Source organism: Mobula hypostoma, chromosome 19, assembly GCF_963921235.1.
Source record: "Mobula hypostoma chromosome 19, sMobHyp1.1, whole genome shotgun sequence".
Taxonomy (NCBI): domain Eukaryota; kingdom Metazoa; phylum Chordata; class Chondrichthyes; order Myliobatiformes; family Myliobatidae; genus Mobula; species Mobula hypostoma.
Genome location: NC_086115.1, coordinates 50,834,796 through 50,853,137, shown reverse-complemented (window position 1 = coordinate 50,853,137; position 18,342 = coordinate 50,834,796). Strand labels below are relative to the sequence as shown.

General features: G+C 38.6%; 1 protein-coding gene across 5 annotated transcripts in view; it reads right to left on the bottom strand.

The window, feature by feature from the left end:
• chst15 (carbohydrate (N-acetylgalactosamine 4-sulfate 6-O) sulfotransferase 15) overlaps positions 1-18,342 on the bottom strand; it is a 214,197-nt gene that overhangs the window by 9,194 nt on the left and 186,661 nt on the right. For all 5 annotated transcript variants that reach the window (XM_063071865.1, XM_063071866.1, XM_063071864.1 and 2 more), the window contains 3 exons: positions 16,901-17,057; positions 14,558-14,714; positions 4,439-4,586 (listed from right to left, as the gene is read on the bottom strand). In XM_063071865.1, the coding sequence (XP_062927935.1) occupies positions 4,439-4,586; positions 14,558-14,714; positions 16,901-17,057 (462 nt within the window). The remainder of the gene's footprint in view (positions 1-4,438; positions 4,587-14,557; positions 14,715-16,900; positions 17,058-18,342) is intronic.

The following is an 18,342-nucleotide window of genomic DNA, read 5'->3' as shown; positions in this document are numbered from 1 at the left end:
AGAAAATTAATCTCATGGTGACATATATGTAATTTGTTAACAAATTTACTTTGGAGTTTGCACTTTGAAATCTATATTATTAACAACTTAAATATAAATGCCACAATACCATACTATTCCTAGGGGGAAAATGTCCTGTTTTAATTACTGATATTTAACAAGTGCAAGTGCAGCAATTGCTGGGTGAAGTCAACTCATGACATTTGATTTCAATGACTTCAACATGGGATGAGTGTAACCAGCTTTCATTAGTGACAGCAATCAAAACAGGAGTTGTCTCTCCACCAGTGTTTATATAATGATAGCTCAGTCATTGAGTTTACTCAAAAAGTAGATGTATAGGTTTCTGGATATCAAGGGATATAAAGATAATTCAGGAAAATTGTATCAAGGCAGAAGATCAGTCATGATTTTGATGAATGCTGGAGCCAAATGGCTCATTGCTGCTTCAAAATATTATAATTTAAGGAAAAGAATGCCTTAAGCTTGGTTGTTAGGCCACTAAAAAGTTCTGTCTTCAATGCTGTTATTTCCTTCTAGAAACCTAATGAGCTGGAATGTTTGAAAAAAATATTCATCATTCAGCACAAAACTGCTAATCTGCTTCATCTTCAAGTAGAAATGTAGGCTGGCGAATACGGTGCCTGCTAACTGAACAAATCTTGTTTCATTCCTGGGGCAATTGAAGCTCAAGTTGTACAAGAAAACTATGCACCATTGTTTCGTGCTGAACGTGAGTATCGTAAAATGGGTTCATTGGCTTATGGTATTTTCTGTGACATCCAGAACAAATACTCACATTTCTATACAACAAGTGCCACAGTAGCATAGCGGTTTGCGCGGCACCATTCCAGCTCCGAGTTCAGAGTTCAATTCCGGCACCATTTTATAAAGAGTCTGTACGTCCTCCCCGTGGATTGTGTGGGGGTCCCTCCGTGAATTGTGCGGGGGTTTTGTGTGGGGGTCTCCCCGTGGATTGTGTGGGGATCTCCCTATGGATTGTGGGGTGGCTTTCCCCAATTGATCCAGTCCCCCCCCCCCACCACAGTCCAAGGATGTACCTGGTAGGTTAATCTGATCATTGTAAGTTGTCCCATGATTAGGTAGGGTTAATTTGTGGCTGTTGGGGGTTGCTGGGATAGCACAGCTCCAAGGGCCGGAAGGGCTGACTCTACGCTGTATCACTAAATAAATAAAAATATAACCAGCTAACCAGGTCATATTGTCATTCAGAAAACTGGCAGTCACTAATATCAGGCACTAAGTAAATATCAGTTTGTGGCTCATCAGCACTTAACACCAGATTCCCAGTTTGAGCTACTTACAATAAAGCTGTAAAATCCCAGTAAAATTTCCTCAATCTAAGATGTTAATTCCATTCCTTTCTTACAGATTCAGACTGAGCACCAACACCAATCATTGATGGACTCTGATTTCTAGCGTCTGCAGTACTTTGCTTTTATTGTTGTAAACCTTATTCTCATTAACCAAGGACAGGTGCAAACTGTACAGGTTATCATGAATGGTGTTTAATGGTGTATTAGAATGAATTAATTACACATCCTCATCATTAGACTGTAACAGAATTAGATACATTGGTTTAACTTCATTCCTAAAAAGACACGTCTGCTGTAAGGCGATTAGGCTCCCTAATTATATAACCATAACAAATTAAATGAAATAAAATAATTGTATTGAAGATTTCAACAAAGTAAATCCCTCAACTTGTGTTTCCTATGGACAAGGACATTCATTTCCTAAAGTGATAGCAGAACTTTATGGCAAGGCAAATTTATGAGAAGATTTAATGTTAGAATGAAATAGACAAATCTATAAAGGGTAATTCTGGTATCTGGATGGGATTTTCTATTCTGTCATAAGACAATAATCATCTGTTTACAAATGGTTTATTGAATATACCTTAATGAATTAGCACTAAGAACATTCAACTGCTTGATCATTTCCTATTGCTCGATCATGCTTTTATCTGATTCTTATTCACGTTCATTACTTCCTTCACCAGTAAAAATATGCTGATTACTGTTCAGAAAATTTCATTGACTCAGAAACCACCTGTATGTATGTATAATGAATAGATTAAAAATAGTGGAAAAACATAAATAATGTATATTTTTAAAAAGTGAGGTAGTGCTCATGGGTTCAATATCCATTTAGTAATCAGATGGCAGAGGGGAAGAAGCTGTTCCTGATTCACTGAGTGTGTGCCTTTAGGTTTCTATAACTTCTTTCTGATGGTAACAATGAGAAGAGGTTATGCACTAAATGATGGGGGTCCTTAATAATGGACATCGCCATTTTGAGGCACAGCTCCTTGAAGTTGTCTTGGGTACGGCGGAGGCTAGTACCCAAGATTGAGCTGACTAATTTTATAACTTTCTGTAGCTTCTTTCGGTCCTGTGTAGTAGCAACACCCCCCCCCCCACTACCTGTCAGAATGCTCTCCATGGTACATCTAAAGAGGCTTTCAAGTGTTTAAGGTGACAAACCAAATCTCTTCAAACTCCTAATAAAGTATAGCCACTGACTTGCCTCCTTTATAACTGCATCAATATGTTGGGACCAGGTTAGATCCTCAGAGACCTTGACACCCAGCAACTTGAAACTGCTCACTCTCTCTACTTCTGATCCCTCTATGAGGATTGGTTTGAGTTCTCTCATCTTACCCTTCCTGAAGTCCACAACGAGACTTTGGTCTTACTAACAGTGAGTGCCAGGTAGTTGCTGCAGCACAACTCAACCGGCTGATTTCGACATACTGAGGGTTTGAAAGCGATTTGTGGCAATGCAAGCATAGAGCAGCTCAGCCTACCAGCTCCTTCCCTTTAGCTCATAGTCATAGAGCAGTGGGCTAATCACACACTCCTGAGGTGCACCAGTGTTTATCTTCAGTGAGGAGGAGATATATTCACCGATCCGCACAGATTGTGGTCTGCCGGTTAGAGACAGGTCCAGAGGCCCAGGTTCTGTAGCTTATCGATGAGGGTTGTGAGAATGATGGTGTTAATTCTGAGCTATAGTCAACGAACAGCATCCTGACATAGGTGTTTGTATTGTCTAGGTGACCTAAGGCCGTGTGAAGAGCCATTGAGATTGTATCTGCCAGAGACCTATTGTGGCGATAGGCAAATTGCAGTCAGTTCAGGTCCTTGCTGAAGCAGTTCCTTCTAGCCACGGCCAACCTCACAAAGCATTTCACCACCAATGATGTGAGTCCTACTGGGTGATAGTCATTAAGGCAGGTCACACTACTCTTCTCAGTCTTACTTGTCTTCATTCTGTAATAAGGGACTAGCAGGCCACTCTTGCAATGCATGAAGGCTATTGGTGGAGGGCAGGAAGACAGATGGCTCCAATGGCCTGCAGCGTAAGGGAGGTGGGTATGATGCAGAATGGTGACATAAGTTTATGGGAAAATTTCTGCACCAATACTTCCTGTACAAGACATATGCAACAAATGTAAAGTACCACAACATGGCTGATCCTTTTTACTGTCTTCGGAAGCCGGAGATGAATTTTTAATCTCAGAAATCCCTGCACAATGCTGAAGGATTGGAATTGCACAACCCTGGGTTCTTACTCCCTCAATGAAGTTCTTACTCATTGCAAGAGTTTCACTGAAAAATGTAAAAAAAAGATATAGGAAAGGGCATCTTGGAAGTGATGGAGTGGAGGACAATTTTAGGCAGATGACTCATTAATCAACAAGTAGATAATTACACATTGGCATGAAACACAGGCAAAGGAAAGCAGAACCCATTATCAGAGATCCCTACCACCCAGGCCATGTTCTTTTCTCACTGCTGCCATCGGGTAGAGGGTACAAGAGCCTCAGAACTCGCACCATCAGGTTCAAGAACAGTTACTACCCCTCAACCACCAGGGTCCTGACCAAAGGGGATAACTTCACTCACTTACCTATCCATTCAGATTTTCCCACAACCAATGATCTCACTTTAAAGACTCGCTATCTTGTTATTTCATGTTCTCTTTGTTTATTGCTATTTATTTATATATGCATTGGCATAATCTGTTATCTTCTGCACTCTGGTTGATCTTTCATTGATCCTGTTATAGTTACTATTCTGTAGATTTGCTGAGTATGCCCGCAGGAAAATAAATCTCAGGGTTGTGTATGGTGACATACTATATATGCACTTCGATAATAAATTTACTTTAATCTTTTCACACATCTTATGTGATATTTGTACTTTACTACTCAGATAGAACTTGAACCAGTTCTAAATTAGTAAATGAATGCTGCAGCCCATTGTATGCAAATTGGCAACTTCATTAAATGCACTGGAAGTACTAAATGCTTTGACCTCAGAAGGCTTTATGAGGTGTACAGGTACCAACGATTTACTGCATTAAATCCTGCTCTTTGAAAACTTAAAATGCATTTTAATTGAATTCATACCTAGATCCAAGAATCTGAAGACCCTGTCCATACTATTCTTTACATCAGCTGCATGTTCTTCCAGCCGGAGAATAAGAAATTGGTTTTGGTTATAAACAGCATACCAGTCCCACAAGAAGACAGCATATAACCCAATCTGCAATCGTACCTGAAACAGCCAAGATATAATTTCAAAATGTTATCCCTGTTCATCATGTAAAATATAGAACATAGAACATAGAATAGTACAGCACATTACAGGCCCTTCAGCTTCATCTGATATAATTGAATACTTCCAAAGAAAATCAACATTGGGTTTGTCAAGTATTTTTTACATATCAGTTGCTATGGTGCTTGAAAAAATTGGGTGGCGGGGTAGAGAAACATCCCTACCAAACGAGGTGCGAGGCAGTCCTTCCCCCTGCTACCCTGAAGGTCATCCTTGGGCAAGGAGTAGCACCTGCTTAGCCCCCCAATCATGACCATGTGAGGCCATTGGAGCAGGTGGTGGATGGTCGTATAAGCAGCTGGTGCATATCACAAGTTCTGGTTATGTGACCACTGATGCCAGGCAGGCAATCTCTGAAAAGGATTGATAATGGCTGGGTTCACCCATCTTGTAAAGACTCTGTCCAGAAGAAGACAATAACTTCCATAGAAAAAAATCTGCTAAAAACAATCACGGTGATGAAAAGACCATGATCACCTACATCATATGACACATACGGCACATAACAAATGAACAAGCTAAGGTGCGTGAAAAAAATTGCATCACAATTAATGCAGTGCTCTCCCCGGATAATTCACACCAGGAATTCTTAGTGGGGAAGACATTAAACTGAGGCAAGAACAAAATAGTGAGGATGATTTCCAAGGGATTTTTCCAAACATTTTCGGTAACTTCATAAAAATCTCAACAGTAACAATAAAAATACCAGTTTAGTGTTCTGACAAACTCCATTAAGGTGAAAAGTTATAAGAATTTCCCATGGATTTTACAGGCTGAATACAAAAGTACAGAAATGACCAATGGGAGCCAACTAATGAAAAGATGCCAAGGGATGTTCTGTCTTCTCAGGCATGAAATGTTGCAGTTATTAACATGTTTCAGTATCAGACATTGTAGAATAAACATGCAGGATGCCTGGTCCCTGGTCTTTAGCAGCTTTCATTTTCTTTTTATGAAAAAATACACAGTTTAGGTCCTTCGTTAGGAGTCTAGTTGAAAGGTCAAAATGCACAGTGGTGTATTTGTCAACGGGGAGAGAGGGTGAGTGTATGAATCTGGCAGGAACAAAGGATGTTGAGAATAGTGAGGGCAAAGTGCCATGGGAGATGTGTGGTGGAGGAGTGCCAGGGATGGGAGTTGGCGCTGGTGCAGACTCACTCAGCCCTGAGACACCAGCCAAGGTAATTTGATTCCAAACAATTGGTTAATTGATAATTACCGAGTGTCTCTCTGGTGCTTCCCATTCCCTCCCATCTCCATCCCCCAATTCCCAACCATGATGTCCCTCTCCCTCCTCCCTTATCAGTCTCAGTTCATAATAGAGACCCATATCAGAATCAGATTTATCACCACTTACATATGGCATGAAATTTGTTTTTTTTTGCAGCAGTACAGTGCAATACATAAAATTACTAAGTATTGTGCAAATATACTAAATATACTAAGTATAGTTAGGCACCCTAGCTATATATTAAACTAATACTTTTGCACAGAACTGTAACCAGTTCATTTAACTCCCTAGATCTGACAAAAACAGATTGCACAAGGCATGCACAACTATCAATTTTACTCTTTGAGTAGCATTGTTGATCAAAGCCAAGTTCCTCAGTCAATGAGTTTTCTATATGTATGTGGTTAAGACATTCAAAAAGGAAATAAAAATGAAGACGCATGAGGCTGGAGTGAAAGGTGCTGACCACAGGAGTTCTATTTCTGTACTGTTTGGAGGGAGATGAGGTCAGAGCACAAGTCTGAGAAGCAGTTAACGCAAGAGATACTTCATCAGGATAAAGGGGAAGGCTTTTAGGACCGAGATTAGGAAAAACTTCTTCACACAGAGAGTGGTGAATCTGTGGAATTCTCTGCCACAGGAAACAGTTGAGGCCAGTTCATTGGCTATATTTAAGAGGGAGTTAGATATGGCCCTTGTGGCTAAAGGGATTGGAGGTATGGAGGGAAGGCTGGTACAGGGTTCTGAGTTGGATGATCAGCCATGATCATACTGAATGGCAGTGCAGGCTTGAAGGGCGGAATGGCCTACTCCTGCACCTATTTTCTATGTTTCTACGTTTCTAACCACAGTGAAGGGAAGCCACCTTTTGTGAAACACGAGTACATTTCACAAAAATATAATAATTTATTTTTTACTTTTGAAATACAAAGATGTTTATTAGAAAACTACTGATGACTGTACATACACGGTAGAGAAGACCTGGTCTCAATGCCTGCCACTGTCTATAAGGAGTTTGTACATTCCTCCTGTGACCAAGTGGGTTTCCTCCAGGTGTTATGGTTTCCCTCCACAGTCCAAAGAAGTGGTTGGTAGGTTAATTGGTCATTGTAAATGTCCCGTGATTGGTCTAGGATTAAAGTGTGGGATTGCTGGGAAGTGTAACTTGAAAAGCTGGAAAGGCCTATTCCACGCATATGTCAGTAAAAAAAAGAGATTGACAGCTAGAAGTGGGAACAGGTTTACATATTTGTGGACTTGGTCAACATTAGCCCCAGTAAGTCATAAATGATTGAAAGTGTTTATAAAGAACTATCAATTTCACAGTACAGATCACATAGTTTTTTTAAGCTTTCTTGGAAGAGAAGGACAACATTAGACCACATTAAAAAGAAAGAAGGCACCAGTTTTCTCCAAAAAATATGGGATAATTCCAAGAATAAAACTGTATACTGCTAACGATGCAGTTTGTTTCCGGATTTCATGGTCAAAACAACATTCCAAAATTATAACTTCCTCTTTTCTAGTTGTTTTCTGGTAATCAAACGCAGATTGTCTGTCAATCAACATGTTACAATAACCCGATCATTTACATGTAAATTTACATATAAATTCTATACATTATCCATGGTATCAATACCACTTAGAAGGGAAGATGGAAAAAGAAATCAAAGGAAGATGCTTACAAATAATAGGTTATAGACAATTATGTTATCAAGCTTTGATTTTTCAAGTAATAACGTTAATTTGATGCTCCAAATATGATTTATCATGAAGCAGCAAAAAGTACGTTTTACATGGTGCAGTTTAAGAAGAAATCATGTATGAAAACAAAGGGCAAACAATAGTTCTAATACTTCAGCATCATTCTGTAAATTGAATGAGTACAATACAGCAATTGTTCCCACCCACCTGCACCTTTCACTCTATGTCCTATTATGCAATGGAGTTATAAGGAGACCTCACGTACTTCTCTCTCCAGATGACACAGAGGAAGGTTGAGTAAACTTGCTTAGGAATTTTAACACAGTTCAATTGAAAAAATAAACTTGTTTAAAAATGAAGGAAAGGCATGCAGCTTCCACTCGAGGCACGGAGAAGCAAATAAACACGTCATTAAAATACTATTTAAAATGATGCAATAATATACAACAGGAAGTGAAAACCATTAAAACTGAACAACATGAAAAGAATCCTAGGCATCAATTACAGTGTTTTGTAGAAAGGAATAGGAGAGGAATGCAAGTAGTAAAGGTTAAACTTAAACTTATTGCAAGAAGATGTAATAACTTCCAGGAGGTTAAGGGTTATGGGGAGAAGAGAGGAAAATGATCAGCCATTCCATGGAGGAACAGACTCCATGATTGAATAGTGGACCAAATAGTGCTCCTGTATCACATAACATAACTATCTGACATAAGACCATAAAATTATTAACCAAATATTTGTTTTTCATGTGCAATACTAAAATTAGTAAAGTTAACTCTTTGAAGTTTGTGGTTGATATTCATGTATGCCTATGCCAGATTAGCACCAGATTTTGTTTCTCTGTGTCAGTCTATCCAAGTCTGAATAAGAGCAAATAGCTAAAGTATGATGGGGTCTACAAACTTCATCTCATTTTCAACTAGCATTCCGAGTGTGTCCTTAATTACAGCACCCATTAAATGGTGTTTGGGAATGAGGAAGCTGGGACCTCTTGGGATGCTGGCTCCAAACAAAGATCTGAGATTTAGAATGTAAAGCCTCTCACATTATTATCAAAAGCTTAGTAACTGCCCTTAACCTTGTGAAGAATGTCAGAATGTAGAAACTGCTTTCTGCCAGTAGTATTTTTGATATTTCTTCCAATGGACAGCAGAAAATAGCAAGGGTCGATACACAGCTAACACATGATAGCTTAAAATGCTGCAAATACATTCCATGTTTCCAGTGCCAGAAAATAGCCATTTTAACATTTGCATACAGCAAAATTCATTGTACGGTTTTAAAATTCCAAAGAATTATGAAAACCTTTTGCTTTGTCAGTAGTATTTTACATGCCTGCATGCGTTTCACTTAGGATCCCTAATAATTAAAAGGGAAGCCCTATTCTCTCTGGACACAATTTTAATATGTGTTCTAGAAATGGAGTTTAATACACAACCTCTTCTTTGAAATCTTTGAATTATTTCAAATGCTAGTTATTTTCCTGTCACCAAATCTACTTAATAATGAATGTTTCTAAAGGACAAGAAGTGAAAGGTTGAAGCCAACAAGGATAAGATGGAGGACAGGCGGGCGTTTAACTCCATCTGCCCACGTTTGACCGGTCCTCCTCTCCCTTTCATGAGCTGCTGTCACTGCAAAGTGCAGGAGTCTTGGGACTCACATTGTTTAATTGAATTAATTGAATTGAAGGCTCTTTAATTGAATGATCTTTATTGTCATTATGCATAAGTACCATGAAACTCTGTTTGGCCACAATTACCATCTCCTCCTGCTTCTGTTTCTTCCTCAAAGCAACGGAATACGAAATAATCTGACCCCGAATATAGGCTTTAAAAGTGTCCCAAAGAGTGTTAACCGAAATATCTTCTGTATGGTTAATTGTAAAAAAAAGCTCAATCTGTTCATTCATAAAATTAACAAAGTCCGAGTCCTGAAGCAACAGCGAATTAAAACGCCATTGTCTATTGTTTGGTATATTGGCCATAATTTTAATAGAAAGCTTAAGTGGAGCATGATCCGAAATGGTTATAGAATCATAATCACATTTAATCACTGAAGGAATGAGACGAGAATCAATGAAAAAATAATCAATTCTTGAATAGGAATGATGAACATGTGAAAAGAAGGAAAAATCTTTTTCCTGAGGATGCAGAAAACGCCAAATGTCCGTCGACCCAGAATCAGAAAGGAAAAAATTAATCAAATTTGCAGATTTATTAGGTAAAGTCCGTAAAGGAGCCGAACGGTCCAAAGCTGGAGATAAACAGGTATTAAGATCTCCGCCCCAAATCAATGAAAACTCGTTCAAATTCGGAAACTGATCAAACAATGATTTATAAAATTCCGGACAATCCATATTAGGAGCATAAACATTAACCAAAACTACTTTTTTATTAAATAATAAACCACTAACCAATAAAAATCTACCATTCGGATCAGAGATAATATCCTGTTGTATAAAAGTAACTGAGGAGTCTATAAAAATAGAGACGCCTCGAATCTTAGCATTGGAGTTCGAATGAAATTGTTGTCCCTTCCAGAATTTGAAAAAACGTAGTCTGTCCCCCCTCCGTACATGGGTCTCTTGTAAAAATAAAATTTGTGCTTTAAGTCTCCGGAACACTTTAAAAACTTTTTTCCTTTTAATAGGATGATTAAGACCATTAGTATTCCAGGAGACAAAATTAATAATAGACTCCATAAATCCTAAAGTCAACCCATAACAAGGAGGATTGACAATAGGCGCGACCCACAAACCCGGAGAGGAAACAGAACATACAAAAGATACCGGGGAAAAGGACGCAACCAATACTTCAATAATGTATATAGCCCAAAGAGAAACAAACTAAAACGTGAAGCCCCTCCCACCGCCCCCCACCCCAGGACCCCAAGGCGAAATCTAAAGCAGACCCGCCAGAAAGAAGCAAGCGCTAAAACTACCCCCATGACTTCCGGTATACGCTCCCTAAAAAAAAGGTATAAATATGAAAAGGATCAGCTAATTGTAAAACAGTAAAAAAATAAGTAAAAAAAAGTTAGCTCAATTAAAATAATTTTTTGATCTTAATCAATTCGGGTTAGCGATTCCTATTTTAGGTAACATATTTTTTCCTCCCTCTTTTACGGATCGCGCTTTTCAAACTTGGAAGACTAAGGGTATTTTACGGTTTTTGGATTTATTTTTAGATGGTTCCCTTATGTCTTTTGAACAATTATCTAATAAATATAACTTATCAAGAATACATTTTTTTAGATATTTACAAGTTAGAAATTTCCTAAGTACTATACTTTCTTCCTTTCCAATGCTTCCTCCTATATATATTTTAGATTCGATAATTAACCTTAATCCATGTCAGAAAGGTGCATCGGCTATGATTTATAATATTATTATGAAACTTAGGAAAGCTCCATTTGATAAGATTAGGGTAGATTGGGAACAGGAATTGGGGCTTACCATTTCTGTGGATGATTGGGGGCAGATTTTACAATTAGTTAATACTTCCTCTATTTGTGCTAAACATTCCCTAATTCAATTTAAAGTGGTTCATAGAGCACATATGTCCAAAGATAAGTTAGCGCGTTTTTACTCGCATATTAATCCTTTCTGTGATAGATGTTCGGGGCAGATAGCCTCTTTAACTCATATGTTTTGGTCTTGCCCTACTTTGGAAACTTTTTGGAGAGATATTTTCAATATTATTTCTAAGGTATTAAATATAGATATCTCTCCTCACCCTATTACTGCTATCTTTGGACTACCTAAAAGTTCTAGTAATCTTTCCCCTTCAGCCCGTAGAATGATTGCATTTCTTACTTTAATGGCGAAAAGATGTATTTTACAACATTGGAAAGAGCTTAATGCTCCAACTACCTTTTTTTGGTTTTCTCAGACGATTTTATGTTTGAATCTGGAGAAAATTAGAAGTAACCTTTATGATTCTTCATTTAAATTTGAACAGATTTGGGGACCTTTTATTCGATATTTTCATTTAATGTAATATTTACCCTTCTTGTTTTTTCTTCACTGTTTTAATGGAGGTCGGGATTGAGGACGTGATTTTAAGTTTAACTCTGTTTGGTTTCAAGTTAGCCCATTGCTTTGCTTTGCTTTTAGTTAGTTGCACGGTGGGTTTTTTTTTGGGGTTTTTTTTTCTTTTTTTTTCCATTGATATATATAAAATCTAGTATACTATTATGTTATCTTGGTTTCTTATGCTTAAATTACATTGTTTGTAGTATTTTCTTTTTGGTATTGTTATCTTTTGGAATTTTATTATACTTTAACATTGTATTAATGTTTATATGGCTTACCTTTTTTGTATACTTACTCAATAAAAAGATTTAAAAAGAAAGAAACTCTGTTTGGCTTCCTCTCAGGCAATTAAATAAAGCGGTAGATAAAAACAAGTCAGTAATAGAAAAACAGTATTAAGTAGATGAGTAGCAGAAAATAAGCTGTAGCAGCACCAGAATATCACAGTAATGCACAAAGTGCCGTTAGTGCAAGTATTTGAGTCTTTGTGTGTGCTCACAGTTTCAGTCATTGTTCTGCGGGAGTGGTGTGATGGAGGCCACAGCTCTAGGATAGAAGCTGTTCCTCAGTCTTGCTGCGAGGCTGTGGACTAATTTTTGGGGACTTTGAGGTTCATGCTGCATGCATTCCTGGATTCTGGTTACTCTTTCTTTTTGCTGTTTTTGAGCAGTTTGGTCGATGTGGACTGTGATGCTTCAGCTAAGAACAGCCCTGCAGCCTGCATTGGCTGGCGGAGTGGCGCAGATCTGAACTAAGTGGAATACTGCGAGTTTGATGTTTGATATTCTGTGTGCTGTTTCCTCGCTTTTTGTTGTTTGCTCAATTTTTTTTGGTTGTTTGATATTTCCTTGAACGGGTTCCATGGTGTTTCTTTGTTTCATGGCTGCCCGTGGGAGAACAAATCTCAGCGTTGTATTCTGTATGCCTACTTTGATAATAAATGTACTTTGAATTTTGAAATACTGTTAAAAATTATTGTGAAACGCTGAGAACTGATTACAATTTCAAAAAAATTCCAAATGAGAGATTAAAGAGAGGTTAGCTTTATATATAGCGAAACGTACAGTGAAACGCATCTTTGCACCAAATGAAATCAGTTCAAAGTTCAAAGTACATTTAGTATCAAAGTAAGTATACGTTATACAACCTTGAGATTTGTCCCTAACAGGCAGCCGCAAAACAAAGAAACACAAAGGAACCCATTAAAGAGACTGTCAAACACCCAGTGTGCAGAGAAAAGAAACAAATCATGCACACAAAAACCACAAGCAAATAGCATTGTGAAGTCCACAAAGAGAGTCTGAAACCATGATTTAGCACAGAGCCGAGTAAACATCATGGAGCAGTGAGTTGAACCAGCTGATCCCTTGACACAGGCCCCGATATGCTGGGAACAACCAGCGTATCATGCAGGATTTGTGGATGCAATAATAGGTTTTGGGTTGGGTTCTCCTTGTTAGAACTGATTATAGTCCTAGGCAAATTCAAGCAATTCAAAAAAAGGTGTAAATTGTAGGTCAGGATGGCACATTCTTCCTCAGCAATGACTGGACAATAAGTCATTGAGTCACCCTGGATTTATAGTGTGACATTTCCTCCCAGTATTACATATTAAAGTCCGAATGGTGATTCACTAATTCCAGATGACCAAGTGTCAACTTGGTTCTATGCACATATAGATTTTGCGTGATTGTATGATTGATACCCTATAGGTGCTTAATATCTTATATGTGCGAGGACTGGGCCTCACGCCACGGTGTTGCCTGTTTACAGCTGCCAGGAGAGAGGCGTCGGAGCTGGTGCGCTCCAGTGGGGCCATTTTGTTTAGTTGCAGAGATCTATAGGCCAAAAAGATAGATGAATAGTACTTCTGCATAGAAGCATCGAAGCCGGAAGTGACAGTTTCCAGGTATGGAATATCAAAAATGACAATGACACTAATGAAATATTTATTAGAGTACTATAGTACTGTACAAAAGCCTTAGCTCTGTCTCTATATATATATATATGTAGAGAGAGAGAGAGAGAGAGAGAGAGAGAAAGAAAGGCAGAGAGAGAGAGACAGAGAATCAGAGAGAGAGAGAGAGAGCTAGTGTGCCCAAGACTTTTGCACAGTACTGTAGTAATTTTATGTATTGCACTGTACTGCTGCTGCAAAAAGAAAAACAAATTTCATGAAATATGTGAGAGATGACAAACCTGATTATGATAGGGGTCTGTATTGTGGACTGAGAGGGGAAAGGGGGCAGGGAGAGGGGAATCATGGTTGGGAAAAGGGGAAGGGAGAGGGGGGTACCAGAGAGACATTCTGTAATAATCAAAAAACCAGCTGCTTGGAATCAACTGACCTTGCCTGGTGTCGCAGGATTGGGTGTGTCTATGCCCATGTCAACACCATGTCCCACGGCGCTCCACCCTCACCATTCCCAACATCCTTTGCTTCCACCAGACTGATAAACTCACTCTCGGTTACACGTTGATAAATACATTGCAGAAGTGTTAGGAACCCCAGCTATATGTATGTGCTTAAGACTTTTGCACAGTACTGTACATCTTTGCTTGCTATTTTCAGTAATACTAAAATAATTACTGATAATAATAATTCCATAATAATCACCCATTATTTTAGTTATGCACTAGAAAAATGTTATTATCTCCTTTTTTCTCCTTAGTCAAAGCTGTTTTCAACTTGTACTTTGAATCCTTCAATTTTGCCTAACACAAAGGCAGCATGAGTTATTTTAACATCCACAACCAATAAGCTTAGAAATACAAAATTCTTCCTACTGATAGTAATGAACGCAATGGATTTGTAGTAATGTGGCCTTAGCACAGCACCATACAGTGGGATATTTGAGGTCATGGCCAAAAATAATACTGTTTTATTAATTGGCATATAATGCACTGGGGAATTTGCTCTATAAAAGAGGTACTCACAGGCATGGCAGAGTTCACAGTGCAGTTGTACACACAGGATCTAAGGGAAGAGTGCATGAGGCAGCTGTCGAATATTTGCAGAGAATCTTTCACCTTTTCATGAAAATCCTCCACAGATTTGTTAGCACTTATGAAGTACAAGTAGTCAGAATACAGCCTATTTAAAAAATAAAGCACAGAAGTGAGTATCACTCAAGGGTATATATTGATTGGCTTAGCTACAGCAGATCATCAATATATATCATCTTGCAAAACTGAAAACAAAATACTGGATGGTTTCAGCAGGTGAAGGAGCATCTGTGAAGACGAAACGTATGTGTCAACATTTCAGGTTGAGACCCTTCATCTGGATTGAGAATCTTGACCTAAAATGTTGGCACACACCTGTTGCCTCCAGTTCTTCTAGTATTCCACTTCTGTTCCAGATTTTACTATCTGCAGTCTCTTCTGTTTCAATTTGTAAAGATTTTTTTCTATTAATGCTTTTCCTTGAAGAAATAACATTTTTGAAGCACTAATTCATTTCTAGAGTCACACTGACTATACTATTTTCCTAAATACTCCAATTATAACTCTAAGTTAAAAGTTTAATGTGAATTAATACCTACTGTTAACATTTTACTGTACTTCATATATCTGTGGGTTGCAGGGTGGAGATACGTCTCTACCAAAGGAGACGTAAGGCGTTCCTTCCTCTGCCAGCCTACAGGTAGCCCTTGGGCAAGGTGTAGCACCTTCTTAGCACTCTCCCCCGCCCTCCCCCCCGCCAATCAGGGTCACGTGAAGCCATGGGAGCAGGTGGTGGATGGGCATATGAGCACCTGGTGCATATAACAAGTCCTGGTTATGCAACCACTGACACCAAGCAGATAATCTCTAAAGAGTATTGATAATGGCTGGGGTGCACTAGGCAGATGCTACACCTTGCCCAAGGGTGACCTGCAGGCTAGTGGAGGGAAGGAGCGCCTTACACCTCTTTTGATAGAGACATATCTTCACACTGCCACCCAATATTCATAATAACTTTTTAAATTTTTGTAACAATCTTCTTTTATGCCCTGGTGATTTCATGCTGCATTGAAATTTTAAACTTTTATAAAGAAATGCATTAAATATTGGAATTGCATAATCATTCTTACTGCATCCATGCAATACCCAGTGTGGTATGAACACATTTGTTTATGTACAAAAACAATGCATTCCCCATTAATCATCACAGACTCAGTCATCAGTATATTTTGAAGTGATGAGCCATTGCCTTAAACACTATTCCTGTGCATCCTTGGGCTTAGATTTATAAGCAGTCAAGATTTAGTAAGCAAAGCCAATTCTCAATCTATGGCCAAAATAAACTTCCTCTTAAAACAAGTTAATACGGTTTCCAGTATCATCATGATAGCTCCATTTTAATTTTTTTTTTAACTCAATTGTAATGCCTAAGAGTAACTTTACAAGTTGTTGTATGTTAATTCTGTGACATATTTTTAATTATAAAGTTGTTAGCTGGGATGGATACTCGGTGATTCTGTCTGAGAAAAAAGTCACTCTGTTATTTTAATGGCATTGGAATTGAAGAGATATTTTATAATTTACGCCTCATTTATATTGATCAAGTTGTTATGCCTTCAGCTGATTGCTTCACATTCTCTTGAATTTTGTGTTACATCACAAAAATGTTTATCACCATATTGACTGTATCGGGTGCTAGAATTGGCACAGCATTACTTCAGTGCCAAGTCACCATCCTAGCTGGGCAGCTGAGACATCACAGCATGGATATGTCAATTCAGAATTATTGATTAGACATCATTAATTCATATCAGGTACTGGCAAGAAATCAGAGCAAAATACATCCTAAATAAATTAATTAATCATATTCATGTCATAACTATCTGAAATGCTCAAGGTCATTGCGTAAAGATACAATTTCACTAGATGTTCTTTGTGAGAGTAAGCAGAATAGGTCAAAAACAAAAAAAAACTCTGATGCTTTTCACTGTCTAAACTTCATAATTCAATATTTATATTTAGAATTATTCATTAACTTCAATGAAACTATAGATCTGACATGCGAGAATGACATTGGTTCTAAAAATAATCGAACTTTGATATTAAGGAAGTGACTTTAAAAATGTTGGGAATTCATTCTGGAACATTTTCTTGGATATGGTTGCTTAAGCCAAAGTCGAAATCAGTGTGAGAAGATTAATTTTGCATTTATTTGAAGTGGATATCACAGCATCAGAACGAATACAGGGTTTGGAAATTTTACAACAGTCAATACTTCAGAAGAACTTAAGTTCCCTTACGATTTCATAATGAAAACAGTGATTTCAGACTGACCTCTCAACAGGGTCTCTGAGCATAACAATAAGCTTAGCAGCTGGCAGAACTGCATGTAGGAAATCCTGAATTAAATATGGCGGCTCACTGTTAGCTGTGCGACCATAGAAACTCTGCCATGCATTATTATCCCACATCGTGGAAGCACTTGCCTCACCTAAAAACAGAAAACATGATATTTATTTTAAGCAAAAGAAAATCTCCAGATGCTGGAAATCCAAAGCAACACACATAAAATGCTGGAGGAACTCGGCAGGTCGGGCAGCATCTATGGAAATAAGCAAACAGTCGACATTTCTGGCTGAGACTCTTCTTCAGGACTGAAAAGGAAGGAAGATGCCAGAAGTAAAAAGCGGTTGGAGGAAAAGGAGGATAGCTGGAAGGTGACGGGTGAAGTCAGGTGGGTGAGAAAGGTCAGGAGCTGGAGAAGAAAGAATCTGGTAGGAGAGAAGAGTGGACCATGGGAGAAAGGGAAGGAGGAGGGGCCCAGGAGGAAGTTCTAGGCCAGTGAGGAGGTAAAAGGTCAGCGTGGGGAATGAGGGCGGGGGGTGGAATTTTGTTTACCGGAAGGAGAAATCGGATATTCATGCCATCAGGTTGGAGGGTGCCCAAACAGAATATAAGGTGTTGCTCCTCTACCGTGAGGGTGGTCTCATCTTGGCACAAGAAGAGGCCATAGACTGACATGTCAGAATGGGAACGAGAATCACAATTGAAATATTTGGCGACCGGGAAGTCCTGCTTATGGCAGATGGAGCAGAGAGCTCGATGACTTAAAAGACTTGCAAGTTAAGACTAATTTCTCCATGAATTGTAAGAAGTAACAAAAGAAAAATCAAATTTTGCAAAGCATAGCTAACTGAAATTAATTGGTCAGGTAGAAATGCACTGATACATTAAAACTATTTTCATGTGCATACTTCATTGTGACCATAGTAATTAAAGACTTTCATTCCCCTTCCACTCAAGACATTGCATGGTAATACATAGATGACAGTTTGACTGTAACTGGCTTTCATTTGTTTACCTGCAGACTGAGAGTTAGCTTCATGATATGTGAAAAGTCTTAACCAATTCATCTGCTGATTCAATTCAATGTGAGAAGCTGGTAACGAAAAGCGTACTGATTCTCTTTTTATATATGAAACAAGGTCAGATACAAGCTGAATTGAGGCAGTGGGATCCAGGCTTTAGAGCAGCTTGAAGCAGCTGAACCCGATGTTTAGACAACAATGTAGGCACCAGGCCAGATTGCAAAGGTCAGGGTGTTGGGGCCTGAGACGAGGCCTGGGCTGGTCCAGCTCACTGCTCCGCTCTGCACTGAAATAAGGGTCTGTAGACGGACCCTCTTTGTGGACTTCAGTTCTGAATGCTATTTGTCTGCATGATGCATATTCTTCCCCTTTGCACTTTGGGTGTTTGACGGCCTTTTTTGTAATGCT